This window comes from Brachypodium distachyon, chromosome 3, assembly GCF_000005505.3.
Source record: "Brachypodium distachyon strain Bd21 chromosome 3, Brachypodium_distachyon_v3.0, whole genome shotgun sequence".
Lineage (NCBI taxonomy): Eukaryota > Viridiplantae > Streptophyta > Magnoliopsida > Poales > Poaceae > Brachypodium > Brachypodium distachyon.
This window is the reverse complement of record NC_016133.3, coordinates 36,889,393-36,911,164: the sequence shown is the minus strand read 5'-3', so window position 1 is coordinate 36,911,164 and position 21,772 is coordinate 36,889,393. Positions and strand designations below refer to the sequence as shown.

General features: G+C 43.5%; 1 protein-coding gene across 3 annotated transcripts; it reads left to right on the top strand.

Annotated features, from left to right (window-relative positions):
• The first annotated feature begins 14,428 nt into the window (after window positions 1-14,428).
• Window positions 14,429-21,486, top strand: LOC100846525 (sulfite exporter TauE/SafE family protein 3). 3 transcript variants are annotated; one of them, XM_003574365.4, is made up of 12 exons: window positions 14,433-14,739; window positions 15,098-15,257; window positions 17,599-17,799; window positions 17,890-17,954; window positions 18,051-18,078; window positions 18,154-18,227; window positions 18,325-18,411; window positions 19,385-19,435; window positions 20,023-20,244; window positions 20,702-20,795; window positions 20,873-21,013; window positions 21,092-21,486. In XM_003574365.4, exons 1-12 carry the CDS (start codon window positions 14,563-14,565, stop codon window positions 21,175-21,177), a joined length of 1,386 nt encoding a protein of 461 aa, XP_003574413.1. In that variant the 5' UTR covers window positions 14,433-14,562; the 3' UTR covers window positions 21,178-21,486. The 3 variants fall into 3 exon arrangements, with proteins under 3 accessions (XP_024316221.1, XP_003574413.1, XP_010235081.1); XM_024460453.1 differs by having other exon boundaries at window positions 14,429-14,739; window positions 18,051-18,227; XM_010236779.3 differs by lacking the exons at window positions 14,433-14,739; window positions 15,098-15,257 and adding an exon at window positions 16,376-16,692 and having other exon boundaries at window positions 18,051-18,227.
• The last annotated feature ends 286 nt before the right edge of the window (window positions 21,487-21,772 follow it).

Sequence of the window (21,772 nt, the reverse complement as noted above, 5' to 3'; positions counted from 1 at the left end):
GACACCACCCCGCTGGACTCATCCGGCGCGTCACGCCCCGCCGCGGGCATCATCTCCTCCGCGTAGCCCGCCGCACCACCCCCTCCGACTCTAGGACCCTGCTGCTCCCGCTTCCATGGCCCACCCGCTCCGACTCAAGCCGTTGCGCGCACCCGCCTCCTCCAGCGACGCAGCCGTCATTCGAGGCCGCTGCGGCGCCGTTTCTGGGCTCAGCGTCGGTGGAGGTCCCATACGACGGGGGAGGAAAGGGGCCGGATCGGTGATTCAGAAAGAGGGAGGCACGCGTATTTTGTTTTATTTTTTTACTAATGTGAAAAGTCAAAAATGCCCTTTTTTATATTTTGTCTGATCTGTGTGGAACATTAGGTACTGTGAAATTTGCGATCTAATAACTTTTTGAGAGAGAAGACCGCTAATATAAAAGATAGTTTCATCATTAATTATACGACATGTCTGCAAAATGCTTAAGATAACGTTCTAAGAGAGTCCCTACCAGGGGCGGAGATTAGGGGGGGCAGCAGGGGCCACGGCCCGGGCTATCAAAAAAAAATTCATCGGACCAGAAACGATTCTTTCCCGACTCCTCGAATTCCATCGATCTGGCCTGTGTGTGGCCCCCCTCAACACAACTGCATAGCACAGGCAATAGGCTACAAAGATTCAGCCAAAGAAAATCCTCGATTAGTTCTCCACTTCTCCACGTCTTCTCCGGAGTGCGTCCTCTCCTATTCTCATCTTCTTCTATTCCCAAAATCCCAATACGACTATACGAGCAGTAGGGGTCAGCAGGGGAGCCTGCCGCCATCGCCCATCGCCACTGCTCGCGCCAACCCCCAATTTTCCTTGCTGCCGCCTGCTCTTCTGGCTGCTTTCTCCCCCAAATTTCCCCTCGTGATGGTCTCCTTCAAAGCACTGCAATTCGGCAACTGCAGTCTGCAAGGAATCAAGGGTTCGAGGATAAAAGACGAGGCGATTCTCTCAGGTAGTCAGGTATATATGTTTGATCTGAAATCCCTCTGCCTATATCTCGTATCTAATTTTAGGATCGTTAATTTTTTATCTGAATCCCTCTTTCTCGTTTAGACTCATCTCTTGACTCTTTCTCTGTTCAGTCTTTCTAGGATCCCCTGATCAAGTGATCATCAGTTCATCATGGCACAAAATAAAAGAAAGCCTGTAACAATGCATTCTTATTTTTGGAATAGAGTAAGAGCCGAAGCTTCGGAACAACATAATTCGGTTGTTGGCCCTGAATTGGTGGATGAACAAGGCGTCAGTTGTGATGAACAAGAGCAAGAACCAGTAGAAGAAATTCCAACTCCAAGTACACCACCGGAAGCAGCACCACCTGAGGTTCAGAGAGGGAGAGGGAATGATGATTCTACTGTTTTGGTAGTAGAAAGGGAACCAGGTCTACAATGTCAAATTTCAGAATATCCTCCTAATGATCAAGAATAAGCTCGTAAAGCATATATGAAGCATGGGCCATATCAGTTTCACATGGATGTGTACCCTCTCGATGATTCAGTACTCCATCCACGCAGGTTTCAGTATCATTGGTTCAAGACCTTTCCTTGGTTAGAATATTCACTAGAGAAAAATGCAGTCTATTGTTTTCCATGCTTTCTATTTTACAAGAAGCCAATTGGAAAGAGAGGGTCTGATATGTTCACAGTACAAGGATTCAATAAGTGGAAGAGAGTTAATGATGGGGAAAATGTGCGTTCTTAACTCACATGGGAAAGGATAACAAATCTGCTCACAATTATGCTGTCAAGTGTTATGATAGTCTGGAGAATAAGCCATGTCATTTGGAACAGTTAGTAGTGAAGCTAACAGCAGAGGATATCAAGAGGAATAGGCTTCGGCTTAGAGTAACAATCGATGCACTACGGTGGTTAGCATTCCAAGCCTGCCCCTTCCGAGGACATGATGAAAGTGCTGGTTCAAAAAATCAAGGTAATTTCCTTGAAATGGTGAAGCTGTTAGCTTCTTACGGTGAGGAAATTGGTGCAGTTGTATTGGGTAATGCTCCACATAATGCTAAGTATACCTCACCTACAATTCAGAAAGAGATTTTGCATCTCATTGCTTGTAATGTGCAAAGTGAAATTCGTAAAGAAATTGGTCACGCTAAGTTCTGCTTGTTGGTTGATGAGTCGAGGGATGAGTCTAAAAGAGAGCAAATGGCCGTGGTTATTCGTTTCGTTGATAAATCTGGCTTCACTCGTGAACGTTCTTGATATTGTTCATGTTCCGGATACATGTTCAGCTACTCTAAAACAAGAGCTGTGTTCTGTTTTCGCTCAACATCAATTAGATGTGAAAAATATTCGTGGACAAGGATATGATGGTGCCAGTAACATGCGTGGAGAGTGGAATGGACTACGAGCCAAATTCATGGAAGAGTGCCCTTATGCATATTAGGTTCATTGTTTTGCTCATTAGTTACAACTAGCTCTTGTTGCTGCATCTAAAGAAGTAGCTGATGTTCACAACTTTTTTGACCATCTTGCTCTTGTTGTCAATACGGTTGTGTCTTCCAGTAAGAGAAATGATGAGCTGCATGCTAATCAAGTTGCTGAAATGGAGCATCTAATTGAGCTAAGTGAGCTTGAAACTGGTACGGGGGATAATCAAGTTGGAACTTTACAACAGCCTTGTGACACTAGGTGGAGTTCTCACTATGCTTCCGTTTGCAGCCTTTTGAAATTATACAAATCCACATTTTTGGTACTTAAAAGTATTGCTAGTGCTAAAGGTTCAGGAACTTCACCTTCAGCACGAGCAAAGGCTTCTGGTTCTGTTAAGTTGATGATGTCTTTTGATTTCATATTTATTCTACACATCATGAAAGAACTTATGGGAATTACAGACTTGCTGTGCAAAAAGTTGCAACAAAAATCTCAAGATATTGTGAATGCCATGGATGATGTTAAGACTACAAAAATGTTGATTCAGGAGCTAAGAGATAATGGTTGGAATAAGCTAAAAGCTGATGTGATTTTGTTTTGTGGGAAGCATGGAGTTACAACTCCTGATTTCAGTGAGTTATATGTGGATTTCATTAACTCGCGTGCCAGGGATGAATCTACAGTTGAGCATCATTATCGCTATGATATTTTCATGGTTGCTGTTGGTCAGCAAGCACAAGAGTTGAATTGCAGATTCAAAGAACAAGCGACGGAGCTTCTCATTCTATGCATTTCCTTGGACCCAAAAAATTCATTCAGTTCATTTAGTATTGATAGTATATGTTCTCTAGCTACAAAGTTCTATCCTGCTGATTTTGAAGAACAAGAAAGAAACATTCTGAGATGTCAGTTACGGCATTATGAGAGTGTAATACCCACAAGCCCCAAGTTTCAGAATTTAACAACCATATCAGAACTTTGTCAACAACTTGCAGCAACTGGGAAAGCAGATGAATATCACTTGATCGACAGGTATATAACGTTCTTCGTTGTTGTATTAGTTGCTTTAAATAATTATTGGTAAAACCGCTAACTGTTTTTTCATGAACAAGTTGATTCGGCTTGTTCTTACTTTACTGGTTTCAACAGCAATGACGGAACGTGCATTTTCAGCAATGAAACTTGTGAAGACAAGGCTTCGGAGTAAAATGGAAGATGGATTTCTAAGGGATTGCTTGGTAACTTATATTGAGAAGGAGATTGCAATTGGGATATCGACGGATACAATTATAGATGAGTTCGATCGAGCACCACGTCGAGTGTTGTTTATATGAAAGCCTGAAACATGTTAGTTTCCTATCTTCTATTGTCCTTTCCTAGATTTTTCTTTTATGTGATATCAACGGTTGCATGTCATTTTATTATAAACAATATGTTATCTATGGCAGAAGAATCAATGAAATTATTTTTATACTACCAACAGTTTTATTTTTTGACAAAATTTTGAATATAAAGTTTTGTTTTATTTAGTCGGCCTTCCCTATGATTTTTTTCTGCCTCCGCCCCTGCCCCCAACCCCCACCACCACCCCACGGAATGAAAGTGCGGTACTACTATGTCCATATATATTGGTCCCATCAATCTGGAGAAAAATTATTGGTAGTACTGGTCCTGATTACAAATATATACGAGAGGATGGAGTATACCAGCTAGATGACATGATAAACGAAAAATTACCCATGAAGTTACGCATGTTTTTATCCACTATAATTCACATACATATTGTTCTGTCTTTTTTTTCGAGCACATAGGTCACTCAAATCCGCTATGATAGACATGCGAGACATCAGGATATCTTGTGTAACAGAAGCGTATCCATCTGCTGTTTATTAGATTACTTATGCCAATTCTAGGGGCGCTTCTTTACCATCAGCTACTTTTTAGATTACTCGTACCAATTCCAGGAGTGCTTCTCTACCATCTGGTCAAGGGACACCTCTTTGCATTTGCTCGCCGAGGCGAAGTGTGTCGCTCGGCCCTTGGCATTTTCTCTCCTCGATCTGCTCCTCCTCCCATCCACATCACCAGAGACTTCAAACAAATGTTTGATGACTAGATATCCCTTTTGAGAATAAATTTTATTTTCTCTCAAGAAAGTATAAACGAAAAGTCTGTCGGTCCTATTCAATTTCATACAAATGAAAAACCAGTGATCACCAATCAGATATTACAAATTCACAACCCCTGAGAGTTCCCAGGCAAGAACGTGAAAAAGATTGGTATGTTTTCTCCTTGCATACATATACCCTTAATCTTCCTCCATATATATATAGTCTGAGTGATACATTTGAGCAGTCACAACGCGTTATGCTGTCATGTATGCACGTAATGATGGCATTATGACCAGTTAAGTCAGGAGTTCATGTTGTATCTCAAAGCAAATGCAATAAATTTCATGATATCTGCTTGTCTTTTGGCCGAGGAGAGGCTTGAGCGGTAGGTCTTTCTCGTAGAGTGATTAGCTTTTAGTTGTCCTTATGCTTGCTTTGGAAAGTTTCGTCATAGCCTCATCTGTACCTTTAACGAATGGCAGAGCTCTTCCCTTCATGCTAAAAATAATAAATTTGTTGGCTGTCATCGCTGCTCTCTCATGTAGTTTCTTCAACTGCTCAACTAATGAAACAACAATGGCAGGTGCAGGGGTGGAGCTACAGTGTAACCACCGGTGGTGTCAGCCGATGACCGTGAAAATATTAAATTGATCCCAGTGAAAAATACACATAAGTTACTTCTACTAGGTTATTGACACCAGTATCCTGACTTCGCCCCTGGGCAGGTGCGCACATTTATATCGGACTTAGACTAAGTTTACATCACGACATGATGTGTGTGGAAAAAAAGAAGAAGATCTTTGGTACATAGTACAGGTCCCGTGCCGTGTATTATAAATAAAAAAGGAAGGTGGACTAGAAGAGCTATGCTCGATATGGGTAAGAATAAGAGAGAACTGATTGCTGAAGTTATATCTGTTATTATCCACCATGCATATCCACCTTACTGGTAGATATCCGCTGCAAATAGATGATAGACATGCGAGGCGTCGGGATATCTCGTGCAATTACAACCATAGCATCAACAATCATCGGGATATCAACCTCCCCCACCGTCTCCCTTCACACCTTTTTTCCTGCACGAACTTGATCTCCTGAGATCCCTTGCATATGGGAATCCTCCCGTCTAGCCAGTGGATACGAATCGGGAAGAAGCCATGCATGTGGAAGCAGCCGTCGGATGATGGCTGTGGCAACCACCGATTTATCAATTTGAGGAGAACGCGCGAAAGGGAGATAGGGCTGGCTGACTTCATGTTAGCTGCTGGGTGTAGTTCTCTAGTGTGGAAAACGTGACTACACGTCCCAAACATTTATTCAGCATTGGATCGTGCTTCCGAAATTTCTTTAGTGCGGGTTCTCTCTTGGTATCAGATTGGGTTTCAGAATTCCTTGGCGTTGGATCCAAATTTTGAACTTTATTTTGGCATTGGATTGTGTTTTAGACTAGCACAGATGTTTGGATTAGTAGAGCGTACCTTTTCTTCTTCTTCTTTTGTTTTTTCATTGTTGCAAGCAAAACATAGCAAGGCCCCATTTGGGAGTATTTATACACCGGTAAACAACTACCACCTCTCTAAATCACAGGGTGCACAACCAAAACGGCAGGATACACGTTTTTTTTTTAAGAAAAAGACCGTAGGAGAAATCGCTAGAATATATTGTGAGCACCAGGATTTGAACCCTGTTGGAACCGTGCTGGGTGGAGTACATGCACAAGTTTGTAATTGACATGTTTCCTTTGTCACTGTCAGTTGTCGTCAACAACTGTAGTAACGTAGAATGTGTGTAGGGCTCTTAATTAGCCCAACTATATCTAATTCCACAAAGGAGTATTACTAAAAAAAAGATTGACCAATGCTTGCGCTGCTATTCCATACTACTCCAGTTTGGATGGGAGACAGGGTCGCGCACGCTGTGATGCCAGATTTTACAATAAAAAGAGAATCACACCACTTTCTTAGTGTTACACCCAGACAAAAAAGGCAGTTGACAATAGTCGTCCCTTGGGGCTAATATCATTTTCTCGAAGTGTTTATCAAAACATTTGGAAAATTTATCTCCCTCCGATTCATAATAAGTGTTTTGGATTTAGTACCAAGATAGTACAACTTTATACTAAGTCTAAGACACTTATTATGGACTGAAGGAAGTATTTTCCAGCTATATTCCCTCACATTGGGGAAATACCCAACACACTGCACACTTTTCTTGTGACGGACGTGAGGACCGTAACAACAAGTTTCACGAGTGTTGGTTTACAAATAACACTGGGGGAACCATTTCTTGACGTCATTTGATTCGTTGCATACTAAATAATGAAATTTAGGAATTTAAGGGTTTCATATTTTTTTTGCACGAAAATTAAGAGTCACTTTCAGAAGAAAAAAGAACATGGGAGATGAGAGTTATATCATGTTGAGTTCTACAGGAATGCAACACACACAAATGTGTATCATAAATTGTTTGATTTTGCACCACATGGAAAATATAGGACCTTACTCTAAAGATTGGGTGTATTAATCATAGTTGTTATAGAAACAAAGAAGTTTTTCATAATGTTGGACCTCATAATTTTTTTTCCTTAATTTAGAATTGTTCGCAAATTAGTCCATAGAAACAGATTATAATCAAAGAGGCCCTAATAAAAATATTTAGCTAAGCATCAACACTTCTGCACTATGTTTTATGCTTTGTTTTTAAAAAAAGTTGAAAGCTACGATACAAAATTGCCGTTAATAGAAAGGGATTTTATTTCTGTGTCCCTCCTTCCTTAACTCTGCTCAGATTTACTGTGCTCACTTCTACACTTTCGCGTTCACCGGTTCCTCGCAAATGCCCTCACGACACACCTGCTAACGGTCAAGCCCCTTTGACCGTTTGACTCGGACGGGTGGAACGCGTGCAACCCTGACAGGTGGGGCCAGAGCGGTTTTCTGGCGTGAGGGGCAGCTAGGATGCAACGCAAGGGGGCATGGCTTAACAGGTCCTGTTTCCTTAACATGCGGGCCAAGGTGCGGCATGACAGGTGGCGACGATCATCGCTAATGACAGGTGGGGGCGGTCATAGCTAATGACAGGTGGGGCGCCGACTCAAATGATGACAGGTGGGACCAGTGTACTCGACACTTACATGTGGACTCTACCTGCTCTCTTTTACTCTCACCCCCAGCTCACCCAAATTCCGACCAGAACCCTAGATCGGTGGCGGACGGCGGCGGCGCTAGTAGGTGTGTAGATCCGAGGGTTCGTCCGACGTGTCATCTGAATGTGGGCCCAGCCTGTAAGGAAAACCGTCAACTCGCTTAATCACATCATTTCGGGCTTGTCGTTACATTGTGAATGGAAACGTGTGGTTTTTCAGGAAAATTAACAAAAGTGGTGCCTGCGTGAGAAGACTGCCCTGATATGTGTGGCTTTCTGAAATTTACTCAATATATTTCCTGTCTATCTGTTTGTGTTTTGGCTGAAGAGAGGGTTGAGCAGTACATAGAGCATCTCCGGCAGTTTCCTAAAAACCTCCAATTCCTAAAATAACTTTCACCTTCTACTGAGAAGCAAAAATGCTCTCGAGTAGGGTCCCTGTCTCGTTCCCAATCTCTATTTTTTTTTTTGAAAATTATGTAAATTCTTTCTCTGCCTCCCCCGACTCGGCCATGCCGCCGCCGGTGGCCATTCCTGGCCTCGCCCGCAACCATCCCTCGCCTTCATGAAGTCCCCCTGTCACAACCCGCAAGTTCAGAAGATTCAGTGTTCATTTTCTTTCTGTGCGCTTGCGCTGTTGGGGTCAAGTTTAGATAACGGTTCGGCCGCTAAGTGAAGATGGACGGCGGATAATCAATGAGATCAATCAACGCTCCAGATCGCTCGCCTTCTTTGCTTTTACTGTTACCGTTCTCTATTGTCATTTTACATGTCCTTTTACCTGAACTCTGTCGAACTATATTAAGCAGTTGTGTTGCCGTGATGAGTAAGAAGAAAATGACCAAACATGCTATCTTTTAGATATTTTCCTTAGCTAGGGTTAGTATCACGTAGCTTTCCCCTTTCGATTCCCCTCGCGATTGTAGCAATTCCGTCTCAATTCGGCTAGATCCTTCTAGGATCTGACAAAGTGGTATCAGAGCCATCGATCTATCGGCGGCGAAGTGATTCAGTGCGCAGGTGGTTGAGGTTTCCTCATAAAATCCCACTCTGTTGCGCTGTGTCTTGGCGGCGGCGTACAGAGGCATCAATTGGCAGCGGCGAATCTTGTGGCGGCGCGGAGGCGACGACACGCAAGGAGGCGACGTTAGGGCGGCGGTGAACTCTGTGCGGCGGCGGCGTGTCTTTCAGCGGCGGCAGGGAGGCACACAGGTGAGGGTTTGAGAACAAGTTTCTCTGTAAAATTCCATAGCTCTGTTGTGTCTCGACATGACCAGATCAAAGGCGGCGGAGGAGAATGCTCAGGAGGTAGCAGCCATTAAGCTGGATCTGGAACAGGTTGGGACTCGAACTGACCAACTCAACACCAAGATTGATGTAGTTCAACAACAAGTTACTGCTACGACTGAACAACTTGGTCGATTGGAGACTCTCCTTCGTGAGCGTGCACAGCCACCACCTCCTCCAAATACTTCCCCAGAATGGCATTCTAAGATCCCTCACTGGAGGAGAAGGGAGATGGAGCAACCAGTTTACACCACTCAACCATTTACTCAACACCAGCCTGAGATTTATCAGGAGTGCCAGGAGCATCGGCCAGCACCACATGAATATCAGCAACACTACTATGAAGCTGGTCCAGTTCAAGATGAGAATTGGCAGGCTCCTCAATTTGGCAATCCCCAGCAATTCCATCAGCCACACCCACACCACACTGACATGCATACACACCATTTGGGTGAACAACCGTTCCATCCATATCCACCTCCCCAACCATTCCACCAACCATTTGATGCTCATCAACAATTTTTTGGTGAGCAATCCCAACACTTTCAGCCCCCGCCTAATCATTTCCCATCCCACCCAAACCACTTCCAACCCCATCCCAATCCTTTTCAATCCCACCCAAGTCACTTCCCACCTCACCCACACCAATTTCAGCCCCAGCCCAACCATTTCCAGCACCAAGGACCTCCCTTTCCTTCCTCTTACAGAGATGCCCAGTTTTATAGATCCATTGCCAAACCTCCCAAGATGGATTTTCCCAGATTTGATGGCACTAATCCACAGGAGTGGTTGAGAACAACTGAAAAATATTTCTCAATGGTTCATGTCCTTGAAGCAGTCAAGTTTGACTATGCCCAACTTTATATTACTGGCAAAGCTGATGTTTGGCTGCGAAATTCTGGTATCCTTGATGAAGACCTCACTTGGAAGCAGTTTTGCCAAGTGGTGTGTCGCCGGTTTGCTGGCAATAGCTCTTATGAAGTGCTTGAGAACTTTAATACTCTTAAGCAGGGGACTAGTTCAGTAGCTTAATACTCTGACAAATTTGAAGAACGTATGTCCTTTAATAAGAAGGAGAATCCACATGTCAGTGAGGGTTACTATGTGAAGTGCTTCATTAATGGTCTAAGAGGTGAAATCAAGCATTATTTGAAACCTTTCAAGCCTCAGACTTCATATGATGCTGTTGAAACCGCTAGAGATATGAAACTGGGAGCTAATGCTACTGCTTACAGCAGTCACAAGAAATACAGTACTTATACAACTCAGCAGAAAGGTGGTTATCAGTACAAAGGCAAAGCACCTTCAGAAACTCCTCCAGTCAAAAAGGACAATGAAAATGCTGGTAGACCTGACGTTAAATTCAGAGAACATGGGTTTTATAGATACTATGGTGCTAAATACTTTCTTGGACATAAGCCAACAATATCAAACCATTAACTTGATGACCAGTGAAGAGGAGGATCCTACTACCACCACTCTACCACCACAGAGGATGAAGTTCCAGAGGCTCCAGTGGCTACTGATGACCCTCAAACTTACTCCCAGGCCCAATCGAGACCGGAGACGCGTCCTACGCTGCCCCGACGCCGGCGGGCGCCACCATAAATTCGACCACCGGCGCCCTCGAGGAGCTCCGCCGCGGCCTCCGGTGGTCTCGCCCCGGTCCCCGGCGGCCTCCCTTGCGGCGTAGCTGAAGGCCACCAGAGCCGCCGCATCCTTTTTCCGCGTCGGCGCTGCCCCGGCCGGACGGGCTGTGCGTCCACCGTGGTCATCCGCCCCTACTGCTGGACGTGCTGCTTTCTCTGGATCTGAGGAGGAAGATGCGTGTGGAGAGATGAAGAGGAAGCCATGCTTGTTGAGAAAAGGAAGAAGGAAGGTAGAGGCTGAAATTGGGGTCCACGTTCATAGGAAAAATAAACAAATAGGAAATGCACTATAGGAAACCTGCCGGAGAAGAGGCAAAAATATTCTCAAATTTCTTCTGTCTCCTATCCCTAAAACTGATTTTAGGTTACAAAGTTGTCTACTTGTCCTTATACTTGGTTCAGAAAAGTTATGTCATGATTTTATCCGTGCAAAGCTTCTGCCTCATAAATAAATACTCCCTCCGATCTTAAATTATTGTCGAAATATTACATGTATGTAAACACTTTTTAAGAACAGATACATTTATATTTGAGAAAATTTGAATCAAGAATTTAGAATGAGAGTGAGTAGTTTTTTTGGATGTCTGTCATCGCTGCTCTCTCGTGTAGTTTCTTCGGCTGCTCAACTAATTAAACAACAATAGTGGGTGCACACATTTATATCAGACTAAGACGCTAAGTTTACGTTACTGCATGAGGTGTGAAAGAAAAGAAACTCTTTGATATATAGTACCGGTCCCTCGTTGTGCATTATAAATAACGGAAGGTGAACCATCCATTTTATCAGATATGTAGACCCATATTAGGGCCCCTTTCTTTTCGGCTGCAACTTCTCCGGAAGCCGAGCATTTCTCAGGAAAGCTGCTGCGATAAGAAGCCTCAGAAGCTATTTTATTCGCTTCTTTTCAGCTTCTCGAAATGCAACCTGCTGTCTCAAATTTGTAGGTATTTGATGACAACTAGAACCAACATATCCACACGTTCGCATCTACAACATCAGTTCATCCATCAAATTTTATACATATGCATCAGTCCATGCAAAATTACAACTACGGCAATTTCATTACCAACAAAGAATTGAACTAGACATCCTGAGCAAACATCAAGAACCATGCATACAGGTCAGGGGGTTGCAAGATCTTGAGAAATTTCAAGCTAATGCTAACCCAGATTTGCAAATACTACTAGTAAACACAAGAATTAAGAAGGCAAATCCAATTTTTGTTCTTGCGTGCACGCACGAACAAGGATCTTGAGAGGCCGACGGGAGACACCACCAAATCCATACAGATTCAGGCGACGGAGATGGCGGCTTGGTACGGGGCTGCACACGAAAGGATGCGTGTGCCACTGCATGGATCTCGCTCATGGCGGCCGGCATCAGGGGCGAGCTACTCGAGGCTTGCTCCCCCTCCTTCTGGTTGCTAGTTGCAGAGCTTCACGGGAGGAGGGCAAGGGCCACGCTCGTTGGCAGCAGAGCTTGGTAGGAGCAGGGCAAGCTCCATGCCGGTAGCAGATTTTCACTAGAGGACGTCCATGGAGATGCGATCTTGGAGCTCGACCGGGGGAGGGCGGCGAATCCGGGAATGGGGGTGGCGATGACAAATCCGGGAGTGGGGGAGGGCGGCGCTAACGGAGGGGATGGGAAGGATGGCGGCCGGCGGAGGGAGGGGCAACGGGCCAACGGCCACGAGAGAGATGTGGGAGGAGGGCAGGGCCGCAGGGGCGGGGGCGGCGGCGGCGCTGGGACCAGGAGCGAGCGGAGAAGGATCGGGTCTAAGGTCGGGGGTGAGCGAGCGAATAGTTTTTTCCTGCGGGACGGGAGGCGGTGGCAATCCAGCCGGAAATACGGTGTGCCTCTGTGGTATTTTCACAAGATGCGGGTGGAGAAGCCTTAGAATTTGGTCTGGACAGTTTCTCCGGTTGCACTACGAGAAGCTGCAGCTTAAAAAATAAGCTCTCAAGAAATTGTGCCTTCAGACTATCAAAACTGAGTAGAAGTTTCTTCTAATGAAAAATTTGTCCCGAAAAAATTTCCGCAGGTAAAAAAGAAAAGAAAAAGAAACAAGAATTTTTGGCCCAGGCCCATATCGAACGGAAACCTCATCCTCATCCTCTCGTCGCCCCTCAATCATCATCCTCTCGACGCTAAAAATGCGGCTTCTTCATCAAAGCGACGTCTCCACGGTGAAAGCCTAATAACTTGCTCTAACAAGCCGCACAGCGCCTGACAGAAGCTCGAATTGAATTGGAAATTGGCCGTGCTTCCGGCTGGTTCAGTGGTATGCCGCTTCTTGCTCCTTCCTTTCTAGAGAACACCAAAATCCTCTTTGCAACCTCGTCCTACAATCCATCGCCACCGTCGTTTCTTCCGCTGCCGGCTGGCTTTGGGCCGGCCTCCCCTCGATCCGCTTCCTCCTCGACCTTGGACTCAAGGCTTCCCACCCTGGTGCTGTTACTAAGTCTCCGCTTGAGAAACCCCCCGACACTGAATCTCCTCATCCCCTGTCTCGCATTCTCCTTATGATATAGGTGAAAATCAGGACCCCAAGACTGATAATCTCCTGCAGAGGAAGAAGGGGAGGTGACGTCGACGGGACGGGGCGACGCCGGTGGCGGTGGTGACATCAACGGACGAGGCAGCGCCGGTGGGCCTGGCCCGGTCGGGCTACAGTGTTCTTTTTCCCACGACGATGCTATCGATCTATTTTCATGTGAATCGGCTGTTTTGGGCCTATGGGCTTGGTCCGGTTGGGCTACAGTGTTTTGAAGGGAAAAAAAGGTTCCACGAGGAAAAGTCTATACTGTCCCTGCTAATTAACGTTGCACTACTCCTTTCTTTCTCTAGTATCAAAAGGCACCGTAAAAAACCTCTAGATAAAACGCGGCGGTAGTCTAGACAGAAGGTTTTTTTCTTAAAAGTGGTTCGTCGTCTCACGATGATACCTAGGGCTAGATAACAAGCCGACACCGAGCTAACTTGTCTCGTTATAATAACGAGATAAAAACCAAACTCGGCTCAACTCATATAATTCACGAGTTAGCTCGTTAAACTCATTAAGCTCGGTAACAAACTTGCAATCAGGCTCGAGTTCGAGCCGAGGCGAGTCAAGTAACGAGCTAATTTAATTGACGAGTGTCGAGCTAAATGTCTAGCCCTAGTTGCGATGAGCTGGCAGGCGATGCTGCTGCTAAAATAGATACGCCTGAAATGTTGTGATTTTTAGATATGAAAAAAAATGCCACTTGCTCCCAATGATCTTGTAAATCTTTTAATTTAAGTTTGCACTAACTATAACGTTATTGTTTTATTATATTTTCAACACTTGTTATTTTATTTTGGATAACACATATATTAATTACCACTTACAAATATATGCATTACAATGCTTGGAGCCTTGGAGGTGATAATGTTTGATTGCTGGGCAACTAAAAAACAGTCGCGTACCAAATAGCAGAATTCTTCAGCATTATGTAAGATCATGCGACATGGTGACCCATGAATGGCCAAATTTGCGTTCCCACTGATCCCGCATTTAATTAGCTGGAAGACGTGTGTATCCCAGGCTTTCCAGCACGTTGTCCTGATATCTTGTCTGGCAATTAATTTGTATCGACCTGGTAATGATATTTTCGCAAAAAAAAGAGACTTGGTAATGATAAAATCTCAATAATTGCTGCTGATAAAAATCCTACCCTTTTTCTTTCCGGAGTTCGTGCAACCCCGCGCATGTCCCATACTCTAGAGTCGCATCTACTTAAAACCGCTTTGAGCCCAGCTCCTTCTCACAAGCAACGGTTCTGAGAAAATATCCGTCGAACTCCATAGCGCTGTCTGTGGTCTTTCACGCTAGCTCCAAAGCAGCAGTTGAGGTGCTAAGTTTGCTTCCTTTTCGTAGAGGTCGGTCAAGTATTGCACCTTCGCCAGCCTTTGGATTATTTCCGAGGCGGCCAGAAATGGGAAGGAAATGGCACGCCGTCGCGGCCCTGGCCATAGCCTACACCGTCGTTGCCACCGTCGCCGCCGACGACAGGGGCCACTTGCTCGCTGGTACCGTTACGGCGCCGGAGGGAAGGAGCTCCCTGCGCAATGTCACCAGCTTAGGCAGGACAACTTACCACCACGTTTGGCCGGTAATTAATCATAAAAACTTATTCAAAAGCCTCATGTTTTTTCTTAAATTTCTAACTGTATTTTCAAGTGTGTTCATGTGTACGTGTTTAGCTGGTACTGATTTATCACACAAGAGTTTAATTATGTTGTATTTTCCTCCTCCCGGTATAATATTATGTGTCGCCAGATTGTGGATGTAGACACACACGTATGTATCTATATCTAAAACGTGTCTAGATACATGCGTCTTTAGACAAAGTTACGGCACTTGATACTTGACGAAGAGAGTAGGCTGGTTAAAATTATATACGTAACATTTCTTCTTTTTTTCGCGAGTAACCTTTCTTGTGTTGACTCTGATGGTTTTTGTTTACGTAGCCCATGAAAGTTGGATGGCGTGTTTTGCTGGGGTCATTCATCGTATTCTTTGGGGCAGCGTTTGGCAGCATTGGCGGGGTGGGTGGCGGTGGGATCTTCGTGCCCATGCTAACCTTGATCATTGGTTTTGATACAAAATCATCGGCGGCGATTTCAAAATGTGAGGTTTCAATTTATTTTAATTCTTCCGTACAATTTGATGGTAATCTTTAAGAAGGAAAGTATATTTATTCTTGTTATTTTTATTTGAAATTATGACATTTTTTACTAGCTAGTCTCTTTCTTTATAAATGCGAAAACCCTCGTCACAGACGGTTCAAAAAATCAACCACGGATGGCCACAATGTATATACAAAGGCGGAGCTAGCGCACCGTCAAAGTCTGGGCACACGACAGGCTGGAAAAAACTATTATACTCCCTCTGATCCATATTACTTGTCGAAATATTACATGTATTTAGACGTTTTTTAAGCACAGAGACAAGTAATATGTGTCAGAGGGAGTAGTTTAATTGCAAGTGACGGATATTTAATAAACCACTATAGGATATCAATAAAGAATTGTCCCAATTATGAAATAATAGAAAATCCTACTCCCTCCGTCCAACAAAAGATGTCTTAAGTTTGTCAAAATTTGGATATATCTAGACATGACTTAGTGTATAGATGCATTTAAATTTAGTCAAAGTTGAGACATACTTCGTTGAACGGAGGAAGTAATTTAATATCAACTATTCAAAAGCAATTTACATGAAAGAACTACTCTCTCTCTATCTCTCATATCCAGAGAGCAACTCAAAATTTATCAAACTTTCGATCACAAATGTGATTAGAAAAGGATGGAGATAGCAAACATAAAGTCTGAGACCGCTTGTCAGAACGCGAACACCGGGGATGTGAACACCCTCTTTTAGGTTCGGTGATGAGGTGTTAAAACGAAGGAAACGTCCTTATCAATCACAAAAACGCGGTCATTTTTAACAAGGTTCAGGCCACTTCGAAATGTAAAACGCCGATCTTGATGTACTCTTTCCATCCAACAAAAGATGTCTCAACTTTGACTAAATTTGAATGCATCTATACATCTAAATTTTAACAAATTTGAGACAATAGGAGGGAGCAGTATATATGTGTGGGTGTTTGCTGATTTCTGCGGTCGGAATGAGGTCCGTCGTACTCCTCCCGAGCACGTCACGCCTGGTCTGGCCGGTGCTGATCTGCTCACGTTCTATGCAAAAGAACAGGGCCTACAGGTACAAGTATAGTTGGTCGCACTGCCCTGCCCGCATCAGGCCAAGATCCCAGCCCACGTGCAGCCCACGTGCAGCAGCCGCCGCCCCGAGACCGCGCCACCGCTGCAGCCGCCAACCCGCGGCACCGCTGCAGCCGCCAACCCGCGCTACCCCGCGCCACCGCGGCCGCTGCAAAACGCCAGCCAAGCCACCGCCACCGCACTTGCTTAGCCCGGCGGCGGCGAGGGAGAGGACTAGATGAGGAAGGGCGGAGGGATGTGGCGGCGCAGCCCCTCCTGGAGCGACGCTGTCGCCCGAGGGGGAAGTAGTTCTGGTCAACCCATCCATTGATGTCCAAAGAGAGGTACTCCTACTATGAATGGTATCCTTACATGGTGATAGGCATTTTCTCCAATATCTTCAGTACAAGGCCCTTTGCCCTGGCCAAAAATGTACTACATCGACTAATGAGGAACTCGATCAATATCAACAAATACATATTTGAACTAGGTTCAGAAAGTAACCTGGTCGAGAGTTCTCATAACCCGCCAACATTAGCAATGTTTCAACAACGCAAGCTTTATCAGTTTTACCTTACCATCTTTTCAAAAATGTGCACACTGTAGATATTGAAGTCTTTTTTTTTTTTTCTGAAACAACCAGCCTCCTAGCTTTTTCTTTTACAGTAGCTGATTTCAATTAAAGAAAAACCACCAACATAATAGAGAGTTCCAAAAGCAAAGAAACGCAAAATAAGGTTCCAGTTGCCAACCTAGCTATACAATATAGCAAGCATAACTGGCAAGGAAGATTGTTTTTAGGAGAGAACAAAAGCAGTTGAACCAGAACAAATTGGCAGAACATAGACCAACCTGTAGAACATAAGATTCAGCAATCACGCCTTCTCTAGCACCTTGAGCCCCACTTCGAGTTTTCTTTGATTTGACTCTCTGCAAAATTGTCCAAGCAGTAATGTGATTACGATGCCTAAAACAAGCATCATCGCCTGATCAAGCTGACAAGCTATCAGAAAGAAAGTGGAAATGTTTAAATGGTTTACAGCTTGGATTATGCACTCACATTAGTATGGATTACGTTGAAGTGCAATTTACACGTTAAATATATTCCATTGCTTATGCTTGGATTTATTCCAAACATTTAGCATCATAAATAAAGTGAAAATAGAGAATGATCCCCAAAAAAAACCATGCGAATGGTTTGCTAGATTTTTGATTGCTCTAAATAATTGAGAAGTGTACTCTCTATGCAGGCATGATCATGGGAGCTGCTTTGTCAACTGTGTATTGTAACCTCAAGTTAAAACACCCAAGTCTGGACATGCCATTGATAGACTATGATCTAGCCCTGCTCATACAGCCCATGCTCATGTTGGGGGTCAGCATTGGGGTTATTTGTAATGTGATATTCCCTGACTGGCTTGTCACGGTGCTCTTGATCAGCCTCTTTCTAGGTTCTTAGACTTCCCCTGAAACTGCAACAAAAGGTTTATCCTTTATATCTTGTAGCTGACTTCGGAATGCATTTCCAACTTAAATGGCAGTTACTTCGACTAAAGCTTTTCTGAAGGGTGTTGAAACTTGGAAGAAAGAGACGTTAACTAAAAGGGTAATACTTTTGTTGCTACTTATTTTTTACATTTTTATTTTACATTAATTCCATTAATGATGCTGATAGACTCCTCAATTTGGTTGCTTATTCCAGGAGGCAACAAAACAGTTAGAGCAAACCAGTAACATCCATAAACCTGTTGCTCTTCATTCCCCAAATGCAGATAATTGTTGCTCATATTTTCTTGATCTACTAGGTGAACAATGGGAGTATACACTGCCGCCCTCAGGAGCAGATGATGCAGCTTCAAAAGCCCCGTCAGATGAAGCGGTGAACTAAAAATCATGAACAATATTCCCTCTCCTTAGCAGCAGTCATATTAAGTACCTTGTGTAAGATTATATCGGTTCAAATATTGGTGATGTAGGTATCTATTTGGAAGAACATATATTGGAAGGAGTTTGGCCTTCTTGCCTTTGTTTGGATAGCATTCCTTGTGCTTCAAATCACCAAGGTGAGAAATCAAGAAAAGATGTCGACCTAGTATACTTTATGTTTTCAATAATCAGTTGCTTTGTTTTTTTTTCGAAAAGGAGGATAACTCCCAATCAGTTGCTTTGTTTAGATATGTGAACTTAACTTTTCATTTCGGTATTCCTTTTTATAACATGATGCTCCACACTTATGTGTTTAGTTTTCCATATCCTATCCATAAGAGTATTGAATAACCAACTGAAGCTACTGAGAAATCCATGTACTCCCTCCGTCCAATATTAGTTGTCTCAAATTTGTTCAAATATGGATGTATCTGTGCCTGAAAAGCATCTAGATACATGTAATATTTCGACAATTAATATGGGACGGAGAGAGTAGTTCATTCAAATCGAGAGATGTGGGCCAACCACGCGCGTCCTTGATCTTAGTATCGTGTGTTGAGTCTCTGCAACATTAATGTATCTCAACCATTGTTAGCAGTAAAACCTTGAAAATCAGTGAGAGGCATTGGCAATGTGTAACGCCCTAGCAATGAGACTGGTAAATCGGAATTTAAAACTGATTGGGGTGCACAAATTGGTTAGTAAGAGTTACAGAAAGAGAAATGAGTGGCTGGAAATCGCTTCGGCTATTTTTTTAATCGGATGAAGAAGAAAAAAGTAAGAAGGGTAGTACTTTGCGACATGTTGTTTGCCAAACATAGGTGATATTTATTTATTTCCCAGTTCAAATCTGATGCTTTATAATTCAGCTTCACTAGATGGATGTCTTCTACTAGAGTTGTCCGATGAATGTAAGATGTTTTACAGAGCAAGTAATTAGTATAGTAACATAATAATGATTTAGTTAAAGAGAAATTTTCTAGTCCTTGGTTTTAGATCATAGTTTTTTAGAACCCCCAAAATCATGATATTAATAGAATTACATGGTGACATCCCGAGAAATTATAACACAAACAATAACATACGTCTCATGTTGATTCTTTCATGCAGGACTACGTGGCAACTTGCTCCACATGGTATTGGGTTTTAAATATACTCCAGGTACTTTACTTCCTTTTGCACCGTATCCATCCATACTTTTGTCAAGGGTAGTGAGGATGGTAGCTAGGTGCCCAAATGTATAAGAATTGCACCTGGATGGATGAGGACATCACCCGATTGTGTACGGGTGTGATATCCGAATATGTAAGTGCAGGTACCTAGAAGTATGACGGTATTACTAGGGTTGATCCATGTTTTATCTTTTACATACTATATGAAAATAGATGAAAATCATTGGTGTCTCTCTAAAGTTGACATGGTATGAGAGCACTATAAAAAAATCGTACTGAATGTATCGTATATATAGTTCATAGTTGTGATTTGAGATGGTTCTGGGATTTAAGGAAATTTTTATGACTGAACTGGCCGAACATATATCATTATTCTTAACTACTTCTCCTAAGTTTGCATACGCTATTCTCTGTGTGTGTTCAGTTTCTATCAATTTGTATTTTTACAGCAACGGGAACATACGTCTTGATGCCATCTCTTAACAACTGAATTGCAATTCGACATATCACTTCTTCATATTACCATCATCCGGTGAGACCCATGTTATAGTAACACCATTTGTTATACATTACCAGATCCCGGTGTCAGTTGGGGTAACCATGTACCAAGCAGTAGGTTTGGCGCAGGGGAAGAGGGTGATATCATCAAAGGCAAATAATCAGACCAGCCTGAAAGCTTATCAGTTATTTGTGTACTGCTCCTTGGGCCTCACTGCTGGCAGCATGGGCGGTCTGCTTGGCGTTGGTGGGGGTATCATCATGGGGCCCCTCTTCTTGGAGCTTGGTGTCCCTCCGCAGGTAAAGTATTCTTTGTTCATCATTGCATTTCACTCATGGCGTCTCACTTTTTGATTGGACACCGATTCTAGTTTTTGTTTATTATGCCTGTCGTCTATCTATACCAATATATTAAATTGGAGTTGGTGGTGATGGTACGGTCGCCGCCGTAGGTTAACTTCGTTAAAATTACAACCAATATGCCCCTGTCCGTTATTTTCTTTTCCTCCAGTTAAAATTACAATCAATATGCCACTGCCCGTTATTTTCTTTTCCTCCAGTTTTTTTTCCGATTTCTCTTACTCCGTCTTACAACCGACGCCACCACACCCGCATGCCGACCTCGACGGCGCCATGAGTTGCCTGCACGGAAAATAAAAATAAATAGTTTGTGATTTTGTTGACCCGTAGCAACGCGCGGGCACACCTGCTAGTTTCTCACATATTCGACTTGTTTGCATTCCCATAAACTCCGCAGGTCTCAAGTGCTACATCAACCTTTGCTATGATGTTCTCGGCCTCCATGTCTGTCGTAGAATATTACCTCTTGAAGCGGTTCCCTGTACCGTATGGTACTATCTCTGTTTCGCTAGCTATTCTTTCCATGATAAGCATGTACTGATCATTTTTTATGTCTGAATTTTTTTAGCTGCCTTCTTCACCATAGTGGCATTTCTCGCTGCAATTGTTGGCCAGGGAGTTGTAAGGAAGATGATCAGTTGGTTAGGGCGTGCATCGCTTATCATCTTCGTATTGTCCTTCATGATCTTCATCAGCGCACTTTCTCTAGGTATTTGTTTTCCTCATCTTACTTCAAACAATCTGTGGCACGTGGTTTCATGCCCAACACAAGCTCTGATATCTGCAGGCGGAGTCGGCACCTCTAACATGATTCACAAGATCACCCAACACGAGTACTTGGGATTTGAGAACATCTGCAAATATGATGCATAGGAAGCTGGCCTGCAGGCATGAATGCAAGAACAACATGATGCAATGTGCAGTTTCAGTGGTTGGAACATTGTGTGTGAGATTGAATATATGAGGTTGAACGACAAGGCTTAGGGATCAGAATACCATCGTAGTTCAAGGTAGTAATTTTTTTCTTTTTTGACGAACCTAGCAGTTGTGATGCCTTTTCAATTTGAAGGAAAGAACAGAGTCAAATGAAGTATTTGCCCTCCATACGTGCCATATTAAATGACTTTGTATTACATGTATCTAGACGCTTTTTAGGCATAAATACATCTATATTTGGGTAAATTTGAGTTACTTAATATGACGATGATGGACGGAGGGAGTGTGAGGTTCGACGCAGTATTTGCCCTTTATGGAGTGGCGCTAAGAACGTAAACAGCACTCAAGTGGACGCCGCGAGGCCCGTTTAGCCCTCCTTCCTGTACAGAGTATTTTTTCTTCGTTTTCAGAGCTGTCAGAGGCATGTGCTGGGGTTAAACGGGCGCTGTAGAATTTTCCTTTCTTGCTGGCTATTTGTTGTTCCAGTTCTTCCACCCTCTCTGAAACTATATATCCAAATGTTTGAATTCTT